At 54.0% G+C, this 24,525-nt stretch overlaps 1 protein-coding gene across 14 annotated transcripts in view; it reads left to right on the top strand.

Moving 5' to 3' along the window:
• Nucleotides 1-11,111, top strand: part of CD6 (CD6 molecule) — a 41,223-nt gene extending 30,112 nt beyond the window's left edge. Inside the window, exons 4-13 of one of the 14 annotated variants that reach the window (XM_033413784.2) lie at nt 69-380; nt 1,116-1,208; nt 2,565-2,630; nt 5,112-5,252; nt 5,637-5,735; nt 6,819-6,941; nt 8,620-8,691; nt 8,910-9,170; nt 9,462-9,566; nt 10,071-11,111. In XM_033413784.2, coding sequence (XP_033269675.1) covers nt 69-380; nt 1,116-1,208; nt 2,565-2,630; nt 5,112-5,252; nt 5,637-5,735; nt 6,819-6,941; nt 8,620-8,691; nt 8,910-9,170; nt 9,462-9,566; nt 10,071-10,135 — 1,337 coding nt within the window. In that variant the 3' untranslated portion in view covers nt 10,136-11,111. Of the gene's footprint in view, nt 1-68; nt 381-1,115; nt 1,419-2,564; nt 2,631-5,111; nt 5,253-5,636; nt 5,736-6,818; nt 6,942-8,619; nt 8,692-8,909; nt 9,171-9,461; nt 9,567-10,070 lie in introns of all 14 variants that reach the window. The other 13 variants (XM_033413767.2, XM_012538699.3, XM_012538698.3 and 10 more) reach the window with 13 other exon arrangements.
• Nucleotides 11,112-24,525: the final 13,414 nt, after the last annotated feature.

Raw genomic sequence — 24,525 nt, 5'->3', positions numbered from 1 at the left:
CTCCCCCTGACTTCCCTTCCTTTCGCCCCTTCCTCACATCCACAAACCCCTTCTCCTCCTATCCCCAGAAAACCTCGATTTGAAATTGGTGGGTGGTGGCAGCCCGTGCGAGGGCCGCGTGGAGATGCTGGAGCACGGACAGTGGGGTTCGGTGTGTGACGACACGTGGGACCTGGACGATGCCCACGTGGTGTGCCGGCAACTGAGCTGCGGCTGGGCGGTCCAGGCCCTGCCCGGCTTGCACTTTGCGCCTGGCCAAGGACGCATCCACCGGGACCAAGTGAACTGTTCCGGGTCGGAGACCTACCTGTGGGACTGCCTGGGGCTGCCGGGAAATGGCTACTGTGGCCACAAGGAGGACGCTGGCGTGGTGTGCTCAGGTCAGTGGGCGATGCTGCGCCACGGTTATCCAACACTTACTGCAGGCCTGCTGGGCGCCAGGACTGTAGTTAGTGCTGGACAGATGGTCCCTGCCCATGGGAGGTCATAGCCCAAGAGGGAAGATGAGACCCAGACAGACATAATCCAGGAGAGAGAGTGGCAAATGCCTTACGAAAGGAAGCCAGGTGGAGTTAAGAGACAGCAGGCAATCCAGAGCTGGAGGGCTAAGCCTGCCCACCTCCTGGAGTAGGTGACATTAGAAGTGAGGCTTTTTCTGAGTGGGAGTTGGTCACCTGGTTCAGAACAGCAAGGGGAGATGGAGGCTGGGAGGCCCTGTGGAGGCTGTTGGAGCCCAGATGAGGACAGGAAGTTCTGGTCCAGCCAGCGCTTCTCTTAATGTGCCCAAGAATGGGGAGGGAGGCAGGTCTCGTCCAATGTACATTCTGATTCAGTAGGTCTGAGGCAGGGCTTGAAATTCTGCATTTCTAACAAGATCCCAGGTGATACGGAAGCTGCCGGTCCAAGGACCACATTTGAGCAGCCAGGATGTAGACAGCAGCAGGGCCAGCTGGAGCAGGTGGGGCAGATGAGAGGAGGGATGCAGAGGCAGGAGGGTGAGCACACAAGATCTGGAGACCGATTGGCTCTGGGGAGCTTGCATTTGTGGGTCGGGGCTGGTGAGGGTTTCTGCCCAAAGGATCCTGACCTGACTCTGACCCCCCCACCCCCTGCAGAGCACCAGTCCTGGCGCCTGACCGGGGGCGCTGACCCCTGCGAGGGCCAGGTGGAGGTGTACTTCCGAGGGGTCTGGAACACAGTGTGTGACAGTACGTGGTACGAACCAGAGGCCAAGGTGCTCTGCCGGGACTTGGGCTGTGGGACTCTGGCCCGGGTGCCCAAGGGGCTGCCGCACTCCCTGTCGGGCAAGATGTACTACTCATGCGAGGGAGGGGAGCCCACGCTCTCCGAGTGCTTCTGGCGGTTCAATAACTCCAACCTCTGCAGACAATCACAGGCAGCCAGGGTCCTCTGCTCAGGTATCCCTCCTCCCACCCACCCCACTCCCCCCACCCCCAGATTTGGACTAGGAATTGCATCTGGATTTATAGCCCAAGGAATACAGCTTGGGCTAGATCAGGAACGGCAAATACTGGCCTAAGAGGGACCATTGCCCTTACCATGCCCAGGCAGACATTACTGATGAATCAGGGCATTCTTTTCCTCAGTCCCAGAATCATGAATCCAATCTTTATTGAGGCGTTATTACACGCGAAGCAGTGCTCCCTCTTGACTGGAGCCGGCTCAGGAGATAAAACCAATTTGCCATCCCAGGGCTGGTGATCATCATAAAAATAGCATTAGGAGACACTAATAATATCAGCCACAGTGTCTGGAGCCCTAACCAGGTGCCAGACATTGCCGGGCACTCAGTATATATTTCAGCAGAGCCTCCCACCTGCTCTGTGAATTGGGTTTCACGAAGTCTAAGATGGCATTGATGACGAGTCACACTGTTAGTATTTTATGTACCATAAAGGACAAAAATGCTGCCAAAATAAACTCTTGACGTGCCATCAGCTGTAACGATAGATGTCATCACCCTGATTTCTGAGGTGTTAACATGTGAAAAAGCATGAGCGTTAAACAAACACAGCGTTAGCCTCTCTATGGAGTTCAGACACCAGGCTATGAATTCCAGCTCTGCCAATCACCAGCTGGGAGGCTTCCTCTTGTGAATATGTGGATGCTGACACCAGGCACATCACAGGGGAGCCGGGGAGTCAGATAATATCCACCAAGGGACGTTGTAAGCTCCATCCCTTACCAGTCAGATGATTATGATAATGACGAGACTGTCAGATTCCCACTTCCTGAGGCAGGTGCGCAGACCAAATCTAATACTAGATGGAAAAGGGAAATACTTGTGTTCTACAGCAGATGATACAGAAGGAAGGGCTAATTCCTTCATTAGCCCTTTATTTAAACCAAAATACCTTCCTGGCGTTTAATCCATGAGATCCTCCTTATGGTGGGGTGTGGGAAAGACTCCGCCATGGGCCCCGGTGGGAACACACCCCCAGTTGCAGGCCACTTGTCTGTCTTGTCCAGTTTCTAGCACAAGGCCTGGCCACGGTAGGTGCTCGGGCACGTGTGCTGAGTGAATGAACAGTGCTTTCTGACAGGTGCCCGGAGCCTGCTCAATCTGTCCACTTCTGAAATCCCTGCAACTGGTCAGCCGGTCACTGTGGGTGAGTGTCCCTGGGGATGCAGTTTCGCAGAGGCTCAGGTGTGCACGTGTGTGTGTGTGTGTGTGTGTGTGTGTGTGTGTGTGTGTCTGCAGGAGGGTTCTGACGGTTTGTCCCCCATCCGCTACCTCCAGACAGGGAACTTGACTCCCCCCACCATCCCCGGGGCTCTCTGGCTGCTTCGTGCTCCTTTCACCTCGCCTGCCTCTATCATGTCAGCTCCACAGCTCCCTGAATCCTGATATTTCTTGGACAGGAGTCCTCTTCCCACTCTCTGTGAGCTCCTGTAGGGCAGAGGATAGAGCTGTAGAGAACTGGAGCTGATCTGACACCAGCTGGGGGGTTGGGGACGCCGAGGGCAACAGCCAGTGTGTTTATAATGTTCTGGGCACCGGCCAGTGCTTTATAGTCATTATTTCCCAACCCTTTAATCTTCCCGGCAGCCCCCGGGGGAGGTCTTCCCACAACCCTTACATAGAGGAAGAAGCTTGGGCTCAGAGGGTGAGGTGATGGCCAGCAGTGTCGGCTAGAATTTGCCTGCAAGGCTGTGAACTCTGAATCCACACTTGGTCTGTCCTCCACTTGTGTGTAGCCAACTCCTGGGGCCCAGCCCCCAGCTGTGCCTCTTGCTAGCTGTATAATGTTGGGCAATTCTTAACCTCTCTGAGCCTCAGATCCCTTGACTATAAAACGAGGATGATAGGGGCTTCCCTGGTGGCGCAGTGGTTGAGAGTCCGCCTGCTGATGCAGGGGACACGGGTTCGTGCCCCGGTCCGGGAGGATCCCACGTGCCGCGGAGCGGCTGGGCCCGTGAGCCATGGCTGCTGAGCCTGCGCGTCCGGAGCCTGTGCTCCGCAACGGGAGAGGCCACAACAGTGAGAGGCCCGCGTACTGCAAAAAAAAAAAAAAAAACACAAGGAAGATAATCCTAGTACTTCTCTCCTAGCATTGTTGTGAGTCTCCAGTAAATTAATTTTTATAAAGTACTTACAACAGGGCTTAGTACATAGTAAGCACTGTCTGGGCCTCAGTTATTCTTATTTATTGATTATTTAGTCCAGGCAGGGAGCCCCGTGGCAGCTCCGAGATAACCACAGGGGCTGGCCCAGATCCACAGGCTTACCCCTTCCCCTGGTTCCTGGCTCCTGGCTCCCTCTCTCAGACCCTCTCCAGAGGTGGGTGGGCGGCTGGGGGAGGGGACAGAGGGGCACCAAGTCCTGCCAGGGAACCTGGCAATGGCTGAGGGCACGGAGAGGGTATGAAATGCTGGGGACTGTGCAGGCTGGAGGGCGAGCTCCTGCCAGGACCCACACACCCTCGCACACTCTCAATTGCTGAGTTCGGGGCGGGGAGCCACGTCGCCCTCAGAAGAGCAGAGCTGTTATGGAGAGCCGGTCTCCAAGGAGCACACTGGGAGCACACTGGGAATGGGGCGCACATTCACGGGTCTCCCCACAGCCCCCCACAGTCCAGTCTCTCCCTTGCACCTGCTTGCTGATGCTAAATCCAGTCCCTACCCCAGCCCAGTCTGCCCCGTTTGCAAACAGAAAGGGAGAGGGGAGAAAATGAGGATGGGGTGGAGGTGGGGGTAATCTCCCAGGGGGAGCAGACACTGCCACCAGCCAGGGGGTCTGGGTGATCTCATCCCCCCAACCTCCCGTGTTACTGTCACTACCCTTCCTCCAGCTCTGTGGCCTGCGCACCCCAGGCTTTCTGCACTGAGCAGGAGATGGTTCGTGTCTCTGAGATGATGAGGGTTAGGGCCTCATTGCAGCTTCCATCCATTCTCTGCTTTGGGCTCTTTTCAGCAGGGGTGAGGCCAAGAGGGAGGGGAAAGCAAGAAGTCACATCAGGGGCTGCAGAGCTGGGAGGTCTGGAATCATGCCCCCCACCCCCAGCCCTCAGGGCGCATGTCTGGTAAGAAGGACGCATCTGGGGCAAGGAAAGGAGATCTCGCTCTCCTGATGGTCTGTTCCCTGCCAGCAGATGCTCAGAGCCACCTTCTCTGGGGATCCAGCCTTGGTCTCCCCCGTAGAGAATCAGGTGCCCCTTGGAGGGCCGCACGGCTGTCTATACCTTCATCACAGCAGGAAACTTACTGAATTGGATTGAGTCGGCTTGTCAGTCTTCCCACTAGACAGAGACCCTCAAGGCCCGTGACACTGCGTCATATTTGTCTCCCCAGGTCTAGTGCCTGGCACACAGTGGGTGCTCAATAATTGTTGAGCAGAGACAGATCTCCTGGCTTCGTGGCCAGGAGAAAGTTTCATTCAGCCAGTTATTCATTCAATATGCATTTCTCAGGCATCTACTATATACCAGGCACCTAAAAGCAGATGGGAAAATTCAAAAAAAAAGAAGGGAAGAGGAGTATACGTCCAAAAGGGAAGTGGGTCAGATGCAGAGAAGAAGGAGAGGTGAGAATGGCAAGGAGAAGTCCATGTCCCTTCCTTTTTCTCCCTGATTTGGGGTTCTTGCTTCCAGAATCTTCTGTGACGGTGAAAATGAAGGACTGGGAATCTCGAGAGCTAATGCTTCTCATCCCTTGCATCGTTCTGGGAATTCTCCTTCTTGTCTCACTCAGTTTCATAGCCATCATCCTCTTGAGAATTAAAGGAAAATACGGTAGGTGCAGAGTCCCAGGAGCCACGGGAAAGGCCCAGGGATGAAAAGAAGCAGAACTGAGACAGTCCTCCCAGGGGGACATGAGCCATGGGGAACCTCAGCAGGAATGGCAGTGATCCAGCAATGGCCACCCAGCCCTGGCCCCAAGAAGCACCTCCTGATGGGAAGGATTTTCCCAGCATGCCCCCCAGAAGTTGTCCACAGGAGGACCAGATTATGTGTGTGTGTGTGTGTGTGTGTGTGTGTGTGTGTGTGTGTGTGTGTGTGTTTGAGGGCGTTTGGGGATGGGGAAGGTGAGGAGGGAGGTGTCCCCATGAGAGCAGAGCCAAGAAGACTGGAAGGTGCAAAAAATGACTTGCAGGATCTCTGCCTCCCCTTCCTCAGCCCTCCCCGCTATGGTGAACCACCAGCACCTACCCATCACCACCCCAGCGGGGACCACAAGCTATCAAGAGGTTCCCATCACCATCGCCAAAGAAGAAAGTAGGATGTCACCCACCCTGGGGGTGAGGAGGGCGGGGGAGGACAAGAAGGGGATATTTTCCGGAGGGTCAGTACTGCTTAGGTCAAAGCAGTGCCCCAGCTGGAGATGAGACCTGGGCCAGCCCACGAGTGGCTGTGGGACCTTGAGCAGGTTCAACCTCAGTCTGGGCCTTGATAGGCTGATGACTTTCCAGTGCACTCATTCTAGAACTCGAAGCTTTTGAATTCTGGGTCAAAACAGGCCCAGGGCATTTTGGACCTTGGCTCTCAAAGGAAAGCTCTGTTTTGCTAATTGGCCAGTGGGTTTGTAACACCATTGCCTCTTCCAGTGGTCTGCCCAATCAGACTCCCTGCAACGCCCCATCAAGATCTTCCTGGAACATAATCTTATTTCATATTTTCCGAGTCAAAAAAAATGGGATCAGTCATCCCTCTTTAATGATACATCAATGCATTACCTCTTGAGAGTCTTGTGAAGAAGCTTGAGTTTAATCACACTGCATTATGAATATATTAAATCGCCTTTATTTGAAAGAGTTCAGTGACACAAAAACCAATAAAAAACACAGCCATATGTTATAAAGATTCTTTGCACACAGGATATCCAGATATTTGAGAAGAGAGTATGAACACAGACCTAGCACAAGAGTAGGCACAGAGCAGCCACTCACTGAATATTATGGTCTAGAGGTTAAGAGCCACGTGGCCTGCTTCTCTAGGCAATGTGAGAATGTCTCTGTGCCTCAGTTTCCCCAGCTATAAAATGGGGACACTAACCTAGCTACCTCACGGAGTTCTTATGAGCATTAACTGAGATAATATTTATAAATGTTGGAATAGTGCCTGGCCTGCAGGGACTACTATGTGTTTGTTAAGTAAATAAATGTTATTTAGTTCCCCGTGTTTGAAATGGACGCGGGGGAGCTTGGAAAACCCAGGCCCGAGGGTCTTGTACGAGATGGGCTGCCTGGCGCACTCCCCGCCCCTCTGTCTCCGGTCCCCACAGTCCGCGCTCTCTGCCGCCTCTCTCTGCAGCTTTCTGCCCCCTGCCTTGCCACGCTCCCCACTCTGTTCTCTCCCCAGTTCCCAAGCTGCCCATCCAGGTCCAGGCTCCGCCCCCTGAAGACTCGAACTCCAGCTCGGACTCAGACTATGAGCACTATGACTTCAGCAGCCAGCCTCCCGTGGCCCTGACCACCTTCTACAGTGAGTGCCCGCGCCCGGACTCCCGAGGGCCCACCGGCCCGCACCAGGGAGAGGGCCCAGCTGGCCGGGGGGCCTGCGCTAGTTTCCCCCCTTGGTGACCCCTGCATGATGAGAGGGGCATCTCCCTCACTGTGACCACTGGACTGACGCTCAATGGTCCCGCACTGAAGTTTTCAAAGTGCTTTGTGACCCTGGAGACATCTCTAGTCATTTCCCCTTGGACCACCTTCTCTCCCGTGCTTGTCTGTGGTCATGCAGGTCTCAAGACCAGTCCCTCGACAGTCACCTGACTGTGGCTGCGTCTGTGTCTGATGCGAGGCACTCCAGTTCAGACGGCTTCTCGCATGCTCTCACCCCTTCTGTGTCCCATCCTGCCCCGTCAATCTCACCTCCTCGCCCACCTCCACCATGAGCCCAGCTCGCACTTCTCATCCGGCTTCTCCAGCTCTGCTCTCTGCCTGTTGGGGATATAGAAGGAGGAAAGCCAGTGCTCAGGCAGGGCCCACGTGAGGCCGGGAGGTCGGATGAGAGCAGAGACTCTCACATCTATTGTGAAATCCCTTGGGAGCTCATCGAAACTTCCTGAGCCCCACCCGGGACCTCCTTTATAAGCTAGGATGAGAGTTTGGCTGTGTGTGACACAGACTCCAAATGACATCATCCGGAGAAGTTGGAGGGGGCCCGGGCTCCTTTCTTGATACTCTGCCGTCCCCAAGACGTTGCCCGGTCCACATGGTCCAGAGTGGCTCACCACCGTGTCTGCATTCTAGGCTGCCGGAAGGGGGAAGGTGAGGCGTGCCCTACCCTGTATGGCAGGAGGCCAGGGATGTTCCCACAGCTCCCACGCACTTTCCACCCGTCAGAACTTAAACCCAGCAGCTGCAAGAGAGGCGGGGAGACGAAGCCTCTGCCCTGGGCAGCTGTGTCCAGATAAAGCCCAGAGGTCTCCTAGTACCGGGAGCAGGGCAGTAGGATGGGTACTGGGGGCAGCAGCCACCTTTGCCCCACCTGCTGAACCAGGGCCTCTGGGGGGCAATGTGGATGGTTCCACTCTGTGGGGCTGTGGTCCAGCATTTGGGAGCCACAGAGATGAGTGTCCTTAGAACCTGAGATTCTGAGTCCAGGCATGTAAGATGCAAGACCGGGAGTCCAAAATCCTGTGACACTGAGACTAAAAGTCAGCAGTAACACATTCAAAAAGCTGACTCCCAGATTCCAGACACTCAAGTTCTTAAGATGCTATGAATCTGCACCGCTCTGATTCTGAAACAGAGGTACCGCAGAGCCCAGGATACAAAGATTCCAGACCCTCAGCTTCACTCTGGAAGGCTCCTCAGGGGCAACATCTGGCCTTTTGTTGCCCTGAGCTGCCCAAGCAGAAGCACTCCCCGTGTTCCCTTAAGTGGCAGGAGGGACGGCTGGGGCTGGGGAGGTACAGGGCACTAGGGTTTCTGTCCAGAAGCAGCCTGTCCCCAGGCCGGTTTCAGATTGAGGCTTGGGGTCTGCCTGGACTAGAACTTGAGCCTGGGGATCTGATGAAAAAGACTAAGCCATCAGGGTTGTCCTGCTGCCCTGTTCAGCCTCCCGAATCCCACAGAACACCAGCTCTGCTCCGGATGCCCCAGACAAGGGGGTGGAGCCTACCCACCTCCTTCCTCACCGCCATCTCTGCTTGTAGATTCCCAGCGGCACCGCTTCACAGATGAAGAGGTCCGGCAGAACAGGTTCCAGATGCCCCCCTTGGAGGAAGGTGAGTCAGTCTGGGGAGGGACGTGGAGGGGGGTGACTAGGACGCCAGCCCTGCCTCCAGACTTAGCAGGTCACTTGCCTTGAGATGCATCAGCGCCACCTCCCTCAACAGGTCTTTCCTGACTTTAACGATTCCCATTGGCAGTAAGTTCTTTCTCAAGTTTAACTTAAAGCCCTCTTGCTGCACTGCATCTTCTTTATCATGATTCTGTCTTTCAGGCCCAGGACTCGAAGAGGTGCATGCCTCCCGGGTCCCACCTGCCAACCCTGAACACTGCATTGCAGACCCCTGCTCCACGGGCCCTCAGCGCCACCCAAGGAGCAAGGGCGGCTCCAGCACATCTTCAGGGGAGGGGCGCTGTAATAGCCCTGGCAGCAGGCTGCCTCCGTGGAACTCTCAAGTGTTTTCTTCAGAGAGGAAGCCCCTGCTGGGGCAGCCCCTGAACTTGGAGCTGGCTGGCTCCCAGGCAACTTTTCCAGGTAAGGTGGGCCCAGGAGGGTTGTGTGCCAGCTCCAGCCTCCCGTCCTATAGCCGACCTGGCCAGAGGAAGCGTAAAGCTGGGAGCCCTGAGCCAGTCTGAGTTCAGGACTCTAGTCCCAGCTCGGCAGCCACGTGCTGTGTGACCTTGGACAAGTCTCCTCCCCTCTCTGGGCCTTCATTTCCTCAGGTGTCAAGCTAAGGACCTGACTCTACTGAGTCTTGAGGGCCTCCCAGCTCTGGCACTTTGCAAACTAGCCTGGCAGAGGGTGACTGGCTCTGGGGGTTTCCAGCAGGGCCTTCGGCTGATGACAGCTCCAGCACCTCCTCCGGAGAGTGGTACCAGAACTTCCAGCCGCCGCCCCAGCTCCCATCTGCTGAGCAGTTTGGATGTCCAGGTGCCAGGGGCAGGGGAGGGGGTTTTGGGAGGGGGCACAGAGAGGGACTGGAGGGTGGATGAGTGGGGTAGCTCTGGATACATTGGCCCACGGGGGAAAAAAAAGAGAAGTAACGGGATTTTTTAAAGCAAACAAGAATATAGGGAGGTAGGGAAAATGGATGTAGGTGGGGCAGAGAAAGATTCAAAGGGAATGCCTTGAGAAGAAGTGAGCTCCCCATTAGTGGAGGCATTCAAGCAGAAGCAGCCAGATGGCCCCTTGGGGGAGCTGGTGGCAGCAGAGGGGGTCCCAGCACTCAGGGACTATAGCCCTGAACTACACAGACAAGGCTCTGCCTTCAGAACTGACATTCTAGCAAAGGAGGTAGCCATGAACAAGATTATAAGATGGTCTCACACAGCATCCCGGGGGAGAGGAATGTGGACCCAGACCTGCTCAGCTCTGTCCCTGCTCAGCGGGCACAATGACTGGGCCTCCCACTGACCTGAGTCTCCCACCGCACAGGGTCCCTCACTCCCCAGCCTGACTCCTCCTCCAATGAAGACTATGATGACATTGGAGCAGCCTAGCCTGGGCCCGGCGCGGCTCCTCCCCCTGCCCTCCCCCCACCCTCCCCCTCATGCCCCAGGAGCTGAGAGTCCTCCCCTGGAGACGTGAAAGGAACCTCCACACCTAGTATGGCCCAGCCGCCATCCATCAACAGGACCTGCCAGCACAGCCCTCCCCCAGCCCCAAACAGCAGCCCCGAGGAAGAGGTGCTGCCTCTGAAAGGGCCCGAGCTGTCTGCCTCAGGGGTGAACCGGCAGAGTCTAGGCCACTGCTCGGCAGCCCGCGTGGAAGGTTTGAACTGGGAGATTCCTGAGGCCCCTTCCAACCCTCATGTGTCTGAGGCTTTGGTTGCCTGAGTCTCTGACAGCTCAGGGCCCAGAGGAGCTCTGCGAGGGGCAGGGAGGCCCCATGTGCAGGGGCCGTTGGACTGCTGTTGGTCTGACAGGTGGGTGCTAGGGCTGGCGGGGGGGAGCCGCCAGCTGACCCAGGCTAAGCTCAGGTTGGTACCTGCACCCAGCAGGGAGTCCAGCCTTCCTGGGCACAGCCCAGGATGGGACAGGGAGCTGGATGGCTGCCCCCCCTCGACCACCCGGGGCCGGAGGCCAGCCCTGCCTCTAGAGAGCCTCGGAGCCCACCAGAGACACAGCCCTGATCTGCAGTGACCATTCCCGGGCAGCAATCCTTATTCTGAGCTTCCAAAGATTTACAAGGATGTAAATCCAGCCCCGCCAGAGACCCAGGGTGGGGCTCCGTCCCCGTGGGGCAGAAGCACAGAGATGTCTTCCAGGAGGGGCCCAGAGGCTGCACTAAGCCCCGAGTCCCCAGCTGTCTGCTTGGATGGATGGGATCCTCCCCGATGAACACATAAATATCAGTGTCACTCCTAGAGCCGTAAACGTGTCCAAGGCAGCCTCCGGGGAGAGGCCTGAGGGCTCAGGGCCAGCTTCTGGTGTCTTGCTCTGAGTATCCCGAGATTAAACCAGTTGCACAATGAAACCAGGGGTGGAGTGACAAGTCTTTGAACTCACAGAACCCAGGCTCTGCCTCTGTGTGTGTGTGTGTGTGTGTGTGTGTGTGTGTCGGTGTGTGTGTGTGTCTGTGTGTGTGTTGGGTTGGAGGCAGCTCTATCCATCGAGGTGCAAACGTCAGGGTGAATTGGAAATGTATTGAGTACTGTGGCCCGGCACCATGGAACATGCTGGGGATGCAGCGACAGGAAGGCACAGGGCCTGCCCTCCTGGAGGTGATGGACAGATGCCTGTGAGTTCAGCATCCCCTTCCTGATTTGCCAGTGCGCCCTGGATCAGCGAGGCCAGCCTTGCTGCGCTGAATGCATTTTGACCTGGGCCTCCATAAGCTTCTGAGGCAGGGCAGGGTGAGTAGATTTTATCTCAGGCCTGCCTGGAAAAGGCATTGATCCCAGGTTGCTCAGAGGCTGGGGTTTTAGCCCAGCTGCACCAGCCAATGCCCAGCTCTGCCCGCAGGGAGAAGGCTGGGGGTCAGCTTTCCTCTGAGCCCTCCCAGAGCCAGGGATGGTGGAGAAGGCCACTCAGTGGGTCTTGCCCTGAGCGGCTGAGCAGGGCCTGTTTTCCGTTCACCTCTCCCAGAGGTGCAAAGAAAGCTGGCACTCCCCAGGGCAACCGTCACAGGATGTGGTTGCCCTGTGATGGGGCCCCCTCCTCCGGCCCTCTGAACCCTCATGGGGCTGTGGGGGATTCCTAGGGGGGGAGCTAGTGCTGGGGTGGGCGGGATTAGACTCCCAGGGTCTGTGGGATTTGTGGAAAGCCTTTTTTTTCAGACAGCCAGGGTTCAAATCCCGGCTCCACCCTGTCCTGGCTGTGTGGTCTCCGGCAAGTCACTCTACATCTCTGAGCCTTTGCTGTAAAGTTTGTCCGTAAAGTGCACACAGCAGTGGGTTAGAGGCTTGGCAACGAGTGTTCCCTCTCGTTGGTAGATGAATCAGTAGAGGCAAGAGATCTCCGTAAGAGGAGAAAGGGGAGAAGAGAAGACAACGATTCATGGGGTCTTAGCACATGGGTGCTAGAGGAGGTTTGTCTCACTCTCATTTTACAGAGGAGGACGCTGAGCCCTGGCAGGGGAAAGGACTTGTCCAAGGTCACTCAGAGAGTTAGTAGCCAATTCACAATTTGACCCTACCCCTCCCCACCTTTGCCCGTTGGGAGTCAGACAGGGAGATGGTGACACCCTCTGAGTTCTCCCTCATTTCTCACCAGAGCCACCACCCCATCCCTGGGCCCCTCTGTTCCATACACACTGAGAAAAATTGGGGAAACTCTGAGACATGTCTCCCTTGCTCCCTCCCAGCCCCCAGGCAGCCTGGGACCACCAGGGTCACACATGGCAGGGGACTTTCTGAGGGCTGGCATCCTGAACCACAAGGTCTCCTGCCAGGTCTCCTGGGCCTGGTGATGGGAGCTGCTCCCAGGAAAGACGTTTCCCGCATCTCTACGTGTCCAGAACACTCAGACCGTTCCTTACAGAGCCAGGCCCTGAGCTGGGACTGGAGAGGCTGGGATGAATGATGTCGCTGTGACCTGAAGGAATGGAAGCCCGTCAGGGGAGTTACAATCGTAAGCGGTGTGCTTACCCTCCACTCTTTAGAGACCTTGCATCATATATGCCTCAGTGATCTGGGAGAGGAAACACAAAGACGTTAAATGGTTGTGGCAGCTGAACCCCAATTTCAGAAACACTGATATGGGGGAGGGGCTATATCTGAAATGAAGGCGCTCCAGCAATTGTCCGGCTCTGCGAGCGCAGTGAGAGAACGAAACACAGGGAATGCGTGGGGCCCACAAGAGCCCCTGACCCTGCTGGAGGCAGGCCATCCTGGAAGGCTTCCTGAGGAGGTGATGCCTGAGCTGGGTCGTGAAGGATAGGTAGGAGTTAGCTATGGGAGTGGAGAGGAATGGGCATTCCAAGTTGAAGGAATAGCGTAAGCAAAGACAGAGCAAGAAACCAGGTGTCTTTCAAGGTGAAGGGTGGTCCAGCCTGAGAAGAGGCTGAGGACAGCCAATTCTCACACCAACTCTATTTCATAGGTGAGAAAACTGAGGCTCAAAGCGGTTAAGTAAAATGTCCAAGTCACACGGCTAAAAAGCAACAACACTGGGATTTTAATATGTGCCGTCTGGCTTCGGAGTCTGAGCGTTAACCATGGTACTTCCAGTGGGAACCCATCCCTGTCCCTGTGCCCACTGGAGCTACACTGCTGGGTACAGAGCCCCAGCCAGCTCTGAAGTCGGGAGACACCAGCCTGTCTGTCCACCGACAGCACAGGCACCTTCTGGGTGCTCAGATGCTAAATTCAGGGATGGGATAGCTCACTGCCTGGGCACTTGTATGCGGCCAGGCTCTATGCTGGCCCTGGGGCACGGAGAGGAATGAAACCTGGCTCTTCCCTGCGGGAGACAGATACAAAGATCAGTAACTGCAATATGTTCCATGGGTGTGGTGGTGACCACGATGGTGATAATGATGACAGTGAGTGGCAATTACTATGTGCCAGGCATGTATTATTTCTTATAATCCACAAAAGAGCTCTCTGAGAAGTTAGTATCATCCCTAATTTATAAATAAGGAAACTGAGGCCCAGAGAGGTTAAGTGACTAGCCAGAGGTCACACAGCTTGGCAAGTAGTACAACTTCTCTACCTAACTCCAAAGCCCAATGTGAAACCACCACACTGAATGGTGGGGGCGCATCATGGGCATATTTAAACCACAGGAACTTAAGTGTATCTACTCAGCCGCAGAAGAGAAAGAAAAAGCACAACTGAGCCCATCATACCCCTCAGTGAACAAACACCCGGGAAGAGAGACGAGAGATGGGAGCCGGGACTCTGTTCCCTCAGACCCTGAGAACCATTCACTGAGTGGGCATCTTACCACACTGGATGGGATCTTGGTTATTAATGATTCACATTTTTCATATGTGATGGGCTTGAAACACAAGCCCGTTGCTTCTTCTGGCTGCTCTAACGTTGGAGGGAGAAACATCTGGTTGGAGGCAGCACAGGACAGACTCAAATACAGGAGACTTCATAAGGAGCTTGCATTTTCTTTTCCGTCCTTCCTTCCTTCCTTCCTTCCTTCCTTCCTTCCTTCTTTCCTTTGTTCCTTTCCTTTCCTTCCTTCCTCCCCCCCTTCCTCCCTTCTTTTAAATAGTAAATATGTTCACATGCTTCAAAACTCCAAACATACAAACGTATATCATTAAAATCTTGTTACCCACGCATCTACCCTCTCCCCTCTCTTCCCCATCCCCAAGTAAACACTTATTTCTCTGATGCAAACACCAGCAAATAGGAATACCTCTTGCTCCCCCCCACACACCCATCCTTATACAAAAAAGGGCATTCTATCCACATTCCCAGGCGCCTTGCTTCTTTACACCTCTCAAGGGATTTTCAAAAGTAATATTGACCGTATTCAAGTTTTGTCCCATGTGCTACCCAAGCACGTAACCTCTGCCTCATTCAGGACTCCAGCACATTGTAGAGAGTGCTGTGTGGACAGAGGGGAAGAAGCCACCAACTGCCAGAGTTTGTTGGAGATAGCATGACAAAAAGGGAACAAATGAATAGGCTATTGAAGGATGTATAGGAGTTTGCTGAACAGTTGTGTGGTGCATGTTGGCTGAAGCCTGGGGCTGGGCAGGGAGGGCATAAGTGGGAAAGGTCACTGAGAGCATCTCAGAGGGTCTGTGAAACTTTCCCAGAAGTTTGGTCATTGTTCTAGAGGCACTGGGGAGTCATGAGTAGTTTCTAAGGCAGGGAACTGATCTGATGAGAGGGCTCCTCTAGAAAGATCTGTGCTGCAAAGTGGAGATGGGTTTGAGGAAGGCTACCTGGGCGATGGCCATGGAACGCTGGTGGCCAGGACTGGAGAATGGGGAACGAGTCTAAGATTTGGAGGGCGATCACATACATGGGAGGTGATTTCCCAACACAGCAGCCTCCAGCCACGATGGTAATAGGACAGTGACATTAATAATAGCTTCCATCCCTGAGTCCCTACAACGCGTCAGGCACCGTTCTGGGCATGACACAGGTACCACCTCATTTGTGCTCACAACAGCCCTGTGAGGTGTTATTATTGTCCCCGTCTTATGGTGGAGAAAACTGAGTCTCGGGATGCTCCTGAGTTTCTCCCGTAGCTGCCAGCTCATCATGGTGTGGCCGGGCCCTGCTGCTACTCCCCGCGGCCTCCTGAAGTGGTCGGGTCCACACTCAAGGCTCGACTCTGCGCTTTCAAATCGGAAGGCCTAGCCGAGCATCTCACTGCTCTTCAGGCCCACAGTTCTGTGGCCTCCGGATCTGGGTCAGCCAGGGATGAGGCCAGCAGGAGACTTGGGCAGGATACCCCACCAGGGTCCCCGGCTCCTGTCCGCTCTATGGGCCGCGCTGGCGTGGTTCCAAGGCTCTGAGACCACTCCCAGCGGCACAGGCTCAGGCTTCCCAGCCCTGGCGGGGCACCGCCTCCTGGTACCTTTACCGCCAGAAGCCTCGCCTCCGAGGCACATCCGCCGAGCCGCCGCTCAGCTCCCCGTCCCTCCCTGTCACCCCACTTGTGGGGTCCACTTCCGCCCCTCCCCGAGACCCTCTCGGAGGCTCTGGAGCCGGGCAGATGGGACTGGAGCCCGTGTGGCCAGTTGGCGCAGCTGCCTCTTGGCCGTGGCCCCAGGCCCTTGTCCCCACTTCACGAAGGTGGGATGGAGTCTCCAAAGCGGGGAGGAGCTGGGGAGACCCATCAAGGAAGGGATGAGTTCAAAGCAGCCTCAGTGGAAAGTTCATCTTCCACCACATCCTTCAGCTGTTTACCAGTTTGACGGGGTTCTGCATCCTGACATGAAAAGAGGCTCATCCCTCGCCGCCAGCACCGAGGAAGGACCAAAATAGCAACAGAGGAAGACAAAGAAGAGAGAGACAGAGAGAGAGGAGAGAGAGGGTGCGTCATGAGACAGAGGCGGAGAAGCGGAGGCAGGGCTGGTCTGAGCAGACAGTGGAACAGACAGCAAGGCCCCACCAAGCTGCCGCCTTTATCTGTGCTTCCCCGAGCCAGGCGCCGTCCCGCATCCCTCACACCTGTGGCCCCACCTACTCCTCACACTCTCCTAGGGCAGTGAGCTATCCTAATTTCCATTGTTTTCCAGGTAAGAAAAGCGTAGCCCAGAGAAGTCAAGGAACTAGTTCAAGGTCACCCAGCTGAGGCCTGGGAGCCGGATTCTCAGCCAGTCAGCAGGGCTCCACACAGCATGCGGGAAGAGGAACAGAAAAGAAAATGGGAAGGTTGATGCTGGAGAGCAACGGGGATAGGACGGAGGCCGAGGGAGGATCGAGATGCATCCTTTCCTGGGGGAGGACTCCTCCCCCACCCCGCCCCAAGGACCACAGCCCATCCTGGCTGAAGGCAGGTCCCCTTCCTGGCTCCCTTTCCCCTGGCCCACACACCCGGCCACCCACAAGTGCAGAAGCAGGGGCAGCTGCCCCCCAGGGCCATGGTTCTGCTGGACATTCAGCTTCCTTCTGGGGGACTGGTTCCCAAGCACCCTCCCTGCCTGTGGGCCCTCCTGCCCTCCAGGCTGAGCAGAGCTAGGCCCACAGTCTCCCCTCCACCCTCACATGGCGGGCAGAGAAAAATGATCTACGTCCTGCACTCACGAGCACGTTGTCCCCCATAACCCCCCAGGCCGTGCATCGCTCTCCCTCCGGAATATACGAGAGTCCGGCAAATCCCGGTCTCCCCTCTGGGGCATGGCCACCCCTCCCCTGGGCCTCACTCAGACTCCCAAGCCCCACATGGAGGCCAGAGGAGGTGGCTCTCATCTGAGGATGAGATGCTGCAGCCCCCAGGGGTCAGTAACCAACACTACCCCAGCTCTTCTGCGCAACCTGGACACAGTGACACCCTTTGTGTCACCCTTGTGATGGTCACCCTCTTCTCCCCCAGCCCCATGGCCCCTTCTGTGGCAGGCCCTGACTTCCCAAAGTTTGCTGTGTCCTGCTCTTGTCCTCGTGCATTAGAGGCACCCAGCAGCCCCAAGACGTAGGCCTGGCTCCCTGCGGACCACCCGGCTCATGCCCACACTCACCCTCTGGCAAGAGCAACTCATCCCTCGAGAAGACCCTTGCGGGGTCCAGGGCCACAGAAGACCATCCTGGCCATCAGTTCCCAGGCAACCTATCCTGGGGATAGGGCCAGAGATAGGCTAGTCACCCTGCATCTCCGGCTGTGGGGAACCTCCCAGAGCGTTCGGGTGACGGCCACAGCACGGACTCTGGAGCCCTGCCCAGTACAGATCCTGAGATCCCCCACTTCCGGAAACTCACCTCTTCTCTCGTCCACACACGAGTCTTCCAGCTGCTTTGTCAGGCTTTCTTCTCCATCCCTGACTTTATGGCCTGTTCTCTGGTGACCTACACAGCTGGGATTTTCATGCACTGTGGACCCACACGACAGCACACCTTCCTCCCAGCCACTCGCCAGCACCCAGGAGAAACCCAGCACCCGATCCCTTCCCCCCGAGGGTGAGCTCACGCCCAGAGTCTGGAACAGCCTTTGCCTATGCTTTAACCACCGTCCTTTACCCAGCGTGCCAGCCCTGACCACCCCAGAATGAAGTTGACTTAAACCAGTAGTTCTCAAACTTCGGTTTTCTGTGTGTTTTTCTTTTCTTTATCTGTGAAAGATTTGTTCTCTTGCTTACTTAATAGTTTTTCTTTAAGTAGAGTCATGTTTTTTAAACTTTATTTATAAAGAAATCTTAGCCATTTTATAAAATACCTAGCATGCACTTCAAAAATGCTATTATCACAAAATACAAAGACTCAAGAACTGTTTCAGATTAAAGGAGCAAAAGAGACACAGCAGCTGAATGCAAGGCATGAGCTGGGGTTTTGTTTTGCTATGAAGGACATTACTGAGACAGATGGTAAAATTGGAATGAGGTCTGCAGATCAGATAATAGTATTGTATCAGTGTTAAGTGTGCTATAGCTATGTAAGAAAATATTCTTGCTTTTAGGAATTACAACTGAAGTATGAAAGTATTTAGGAGTGAAGGGACAGCCTATTTTTAAATGGTTAAAAAAAATAATCCGGGCTTCCCTGGTGGCGCAGTGGTTGAGAGTCCGCCTGCCGATGCAGGGGACGCGGGTTCGTGCCCCGGTCCGGGAAGATCCCACATGCCGCGGAGCGGCTGGACCCGTGAGCCATGGCCGCTGAGCCTGCACGTCCGGAGGCTGTGCTCCGCAACGGGAGAGGCCACAACAGTGAGCGGCCCGCGTACCACACACACACACACAAATAATAATAATCCGTGTGGGGCCGGGGAAGGGGGAGGGGAGAGAGACAGACAGACAGACAAACAAGAGAGACAGAGAGTGGGAAAAACAGTAAAACATTAACTCTAGGGGAATCTGGATGAAGGGCATCCAAGAATTCTTTGTGTTATTCTTTCAACTTTTCTCTAAGTATGAAATTGTATTAAAATTTAAAACACATTTAAAGGAAACTTTATCGTTGCTATTTTAAATGGAAAACCAGTATCACTTGCTACAAATTGAAGGCAGTTCTAAAATAAAGCAATGCTCTTACTCTTGCTAGATACATTGGTTTGCTGGATCTGAGCCTAAGACTCGCCTGTTTTTGGTTACATGTGGGGATGGACGAGGGTGGGAGTGAGACGTTCTCCTTGATGTCAGAGAAAGGCTGGCACAGAGTTTAAAAGAGCATCACTTTCTCACTGTGTGATCCGATGGTGTTTGGAGTCCTGTCTCACTGCTGCGAGCTCAGGGATGTTCATTTCATGACATTTTAACAGACATCCTTGGGGCCGGGCCCATTGGGAGCCCTGGAACCGAGAGAGGATGGGGTCGATGCCTTCAGGAGGCTCACAAGCTGGGCAGAGACAGTTACAGGGGAACCTGGCATGGAAGTGTGTCCGGGCAGAGCTCACGTCTTGAATTCCCAACATTCCTGGGCTCCCTGGAGTCCAGAGGTGGCGACCCAGGGCTAGCAGGTGCCCGGGAGCGGGCACACAGCAGGGGCAGCTCAGGCTGGTGAAAACAGGGGAACATCATCAGGGTGAGGGGAAGGAGGCGGCAGGACCCAGCCGCCAGTCCATCACACCCAGGAAGACGGAGCCAGCTCAGCCTCTAGCGTCTGTGCTGATGGCTCCTCCAGTTCCTTAGGTCTGGCCTGCTCTCTGCTCAGGTTACAAGCAAGGCTTCTTCCCATTTTTCTTAGGGCATACTTCATTTTTAAAAATTAACTTTTTATTTTAGAATAGTTTCGATTTACAGAAAAATTGCATCGATAGTACAGAGTTCTACACCCCACACTCAGCTTTCCCTCTTATTAACCCCTTACATTAGCATGCCAAATGTATCACAATTAATGAGCTGATGTTGATACATTATTATTAACTAAAGTCTGCATGCTATTCAGACCTCTTTATTTATTTATTTATTTATTTATTTGCGGTACGCGGGCCTCTCACCGTTGTGGCCTCTCCCGTTGCGGAGCACAGGCTCCGGATGCGCAGGCTCAGCGGTCATGGCTCACGGGCCCAGCCGCTCCGCGGCATGTGGGATCTTCCCGGACCGGGGCACGAACCTGTGTCCCCTGCATCGGCAGGCAGACTCTCAACCACTGCCCCACCAGGGAAGCCCAGATCTCTTTAATTTTTACCTAATGCCCTTTTTCTGTTCCAGGACCCCATCCAAGATACCAAATGACATGGAACCAACATGTCTCCTCAGACTCCTCTCGGCTCTCACAGTTTCTCAGACTTTGTTTTTGATAACAATGACAATTTTGAATACTGGTCAGGTACTTTGTAAAATGACCCTCAGTTGTGGTGTTTCGTTTTTCTCATGCTTAGAGTGGGGTTATGGGTTTGGGAGAAGAAGATCACAGAGGTAAAGGGCCGTGTGCGCCCCACTCCATCAACGGTCCATCTATCATCACGACTGTTATCACTGCTGACGTTGACCTTGATCACCCAGCTGCAGCAGTATTTGTCAGGTTTCTCCATGTAAAGTTCTTCTTTCCTCCCCTTTCCATACCTTCCTCTTTGGAAGGAAGCTTCTATGCACAGCCCACATTTAAGGAACGGGGAGGAAGGATTCACCCCCTTGGGGATGAAGTATCTTCATAAATTATGTGGACGTTTTCTGCATGGGAGATTTGTCTGTTTTCCTCTATTTATTTACTCGATCATTTACTTCTGTCAGTGTGGGTTCATGGGCTTTTACTTTGGACTCTAATCCAACACTGCTTTATTTTGTTGGTCAAAGCTGCCAGCTTTGGCCCCGGGGGGCCTCTTTCCATTGGCTCCAGGACCACTTCACTGACCCCATCATGGTATGTTTCTTTGCCTGTGGAACACTTCCTCACTTTTTTGGCTATAAGATGCTCCAGGCTCATCTGGTATAATCCCTGCACCAGTCCTAGAATCAGCCATTTCACTAAGGAGCCCTGGTTCCTCCTGTTGGAGAATAATCTTAGAAACCAAGCTGTGCACTGGGTACTAGGTGTACTCGTTGCCCCTGGAGCATAGATGCCTCTAGGCTCACGTAGCTGACAGAGCAAGGAAATTGTATGTGTGTGCACTAACCTGTGTGCGTATACAAATCCATAAACCCAGCCACCTGCAGCCACCTGTGTGCATATTAAGGTAAGCGTGAGCTCACACTAATGCCTCCACCTCTAATCCAGTACCACGTGGATACTCCAGCCTCCTCCTGTTCACCCATAACCTGCCTCTCCAGCAGGAAGAAACCAGGCCCCACCACCCACTATCCATTTACTTTATTGTTCGATTCTATATATTATTTTACTTTCTTATTTTTCATATTTTCTCCATCAAGATGATAAGTTCATGCTATATACCTGAAACTTATACAATATTGTAAATCAACTATACTTCAGTAAAAAACTTCTTTTAAAGATTATAAGTTCCTCAAGCTGTTTTTTTCTTCTGTCCTCACTGCCCCACCCCCGACCAATGTCTTTATATATATATATGTATATACATATATAAAACATTAATATTTTATGAGTGTCCACTCTGGGTCATTTTCTCTGCCCGTCTCTAGGGATGCAAGGATGGGTAGGACATTGTGCTGACTCTCCAGTTGCTCCTGGTGCTAATAAATACTTGTTAAACATTCAGTGAAAGATCTTGGCACCTGCCTGGAATGACGAGACTTACACATCACAAGCAGAGGACCATATAGAGAGGAGAGGCAGGCTGGAATGGCAGCCCCACACGGGCAGGGATTTTTTTGCCTACTTTGTTCACTGTTGTATCCTCAGTACCCAGAACAGAGTCTGGCAGGTAGTAGCTGCTCAATAAATGTTTGAGGAAGGGAGGGAGGGAGGGAAGGAGGGAGGGACGGAGGGGTCACTTCAACTTTTGTCCGAGTGCCTTTCAGGCCCTCTGCACTTGCATTCCTTGTCCACAGACACCTCTAGACATCCCCTCTGGTGCTGAATCTGAATCACCCACATCAGTGGATGAATAAGCATGGGAGCTACCACTGCCTGCCACCCACCTTCCTAGCGTAGTGGGCTTGTGCCATTCTTTGATACTTTATAGAGCATTACTCTGTCAAGATGAATGGAAAATGGAAACACAAAAGGGCCAGCTGTAGCGAAAAGAGTAGGTCTCACTAATACATTTAAGGCAAAGTGGAAACCCTCTGGGCCCCTTGCTCTGGGAAGATCCTTGAAATGGGTCCTGAGCCCCCCTGTTCCCATGGCGTGGTTTCTCCCTGTCCTGGGGAGGGGATGGAATGAAGAGGCCCCGCCCAGCTTTTGGCCCTTGGAGAAATCGAACTGGCAGCCTTTACACGGCATCAGAAGGTCTTTGGTTCATCACCTGTCTGAGAAGATGTCATGCTCATTCCTTTGACGTGTGTTTCTATAAATAGCTTATGCAGCGAGCCGAACATCTGTGTCCCCAAAAGGTTTTGTATTAAGTTGTAAAAAGTTGTCGCCATCACCCTTCCTTTCTGCCCCAATTTAAAGCAATGAGAAGACTCCTGCCCCACCCACTCCAGCACACCCTGTCACACCCCCATCAGAGCTGCTAGCGCTCCTGAGAGTCCCAGCCCAGCCCTGGGTTGTTCTGGCTTGTCGGTGAGCCCAGACCCTGCTCATGGGGCGAGGAGACCACCCACTCCGGCACAGAGTCCTGGGTGGGATGTGAGTGACACTCCTGAACGCCAAGTCCCTCAGCATATTACTTCTTAATGAAGCAAGATGAGAAGATGAAACACAATTAGAAAGCAAGTCTGTGGGGCGTGGCATTGGGACTCAACATACACCGAGAGCAGAGATAAATCATTCTTGTACAACCCATGGTTTAGAACAAATGTTCCTCCTCATTCATTTGTTTTTGCTTTCATTCCATTGGCAAATCTTTATCCTGTTCCTGTTCCAAAGGCTGCCCTTCCACGTGCCGGCTCCATGCAAGCACTTTACCTACATGATGGCATTTAATCCTAACAGCCCTGCGTGACAGCTACTGTTATGATCTCGTTTCTACGCATGGAAAATATTTAGAAGCTTGGGGACCAACCGATGACTAGCAGAATGAATCCAAAAATCCAATCGTGGGGTCCAAGGCCTTGCTCTACATCCACACCCGCTAGGTTCTCGTGATGGGGCCCCGAGCCAGGGGCTGCAGGCCTTTCCTCCGGACGGCCTCACACTGGTTAGGGCACCCTCAGCAGGGAAGAGACGACTCAAGGACACTGAATTTTCCTCTGAGGGGAATACGCCCACATGGAAACTGGAAAACAGTCTGTGTGTACCGAGCGATGAGGTTATCAGTGCTATCTCAGCAGCCAACCCCTCCCCAGGGTCTCGATCAGGGAGATTTAAATCATCTCTGGTCTGAGAGGCTTCCTTGGGTGGGGGAGGGCTGCCAGACAGGCCTTTGCAGCACCTGCAAGGGCAAAATGAGATGGCCAGCTGGCACCTTGCCCTGGTAAGTCTAGCCCTTCCTTCCAGCAGCCACGAGTAACAGAGCGGTGGGCAGAGCCTCAAACCCACCAGATCACCGGCCCCAGCTTCACTTCTCTTGTCATCAGGAAACACTGGCAAGTTTCCCACTCAGGAAAGGAAGGACCGTCATGAGGCCTTCCACACACACATGTGACCTGACCACTGGAGGTGGTGCTACCTCAGGAAATGCCTGCAAAGTCCGGGACCATGATCCCACTTTGGAGATGAGAAAGAAGGTGCTTTGGTGACAGGCCCATGGGCCGCGCTGTCAGTGCCAGGCTGAGACAGGAGTCCCAGCTCCTGAGTCCAAAACTTCAGATTTTCCTTCTTAGATTCTCAAACCAGCAGCCTGGAACCCAAATTCGACCTACAGATGTGATTTTGGAGGCCAGCTTGGTGTTTTTAATTTTTTGGAAACGAACCGCCAACATTTGAAAATCAGGAGATTTCACATAGGATTCTAGATTTCTGATTTCTTTTGAAAAATCAGAAACTTTTGCCATACCAGGCCTGGATCTCAACAGCCAGCTACAATCGGCTGGGGCTGCAGCAAGGAGACGTGGCCCTCTGTGATGGGGTAGGGCCACTTGTCACCCAACTTGTCACCCTCTTGGCACTAGGTGCGCCCCTCTCCCCACCCCCCGATTCCTCAGGGCTTCTCCCTCCACAAAAGCCGGCGTGGCCACATTTGATACGTGGGCAAGCAGAGCATGGCTGGTGCCCTGGCCAGAGGAAGTCGGGGGGAGGCAGAGGGAGACCCTGAACACCCAGCCATTGCCCCTTTCTGTTTATTGCACCTCCCTCTGGCCAAGACCCCAGTGCACAGCTCACTGGAGTGGGTGGGGTGTTGCACAGTATGCTTCCTGGGGACCTGGAGCAGCTCCCCCGCCAGGTGTGGTCCGTCCCTGGTCTGCCTGTAACTCACGAGGCACCTCCCACTGCTCCTTGCAAGCCTGCTCAGGAGGGGAGCTTCCCATAGACAGAGACAGAGCCCATCCTGCCGCCTAGCCTGGCACCAGAGCAGGGACCAGCTAGAGCTCAGTGCTGTTTCTGGTCTATTCTGTGCCTGGCCTTCCCTGAGGCATCTACAGGGCCCGGGAAATTTACAGGCTGGACCAGGATTGGTCTCTGGGGAAGGTGGCGAGTGTTTGTAACTGGGCAGATTGATTTGTTTTGTTCACAGAAAGCACTGAAATCCAGTGATGCTGAAAGGAGCCCCTTTACCAACATCACCACCACCAACCCATGGTGCCTGAAATCCTGACATTAACGCTTTATCCCTTTGGGTTAAGGTCTCTTCAGGTGTCGTGTAAAGGCAAGTCCTCCTGGGAAGTATCAGTCATTAACACTTGAGTATGAATTGCTCTCCCAGAC

The sequence above is a fragment of the Orcinus orca genome, chromosome 8 (assembly GCF_937001465.1).
Source record: "Orcinus orca chromosome 8, mOrcOrc1.1, whole genome shotgun sequence".
Lineage (NCBI taxonomy): Eukaryota > Metazoa > Chordata > Mammalia > Artiodactyla > Delphinidae > Orcinus > Orcinus orca.
This window is presented reverse-complemented; position numbering and strand designations above follow the sequence as displayed.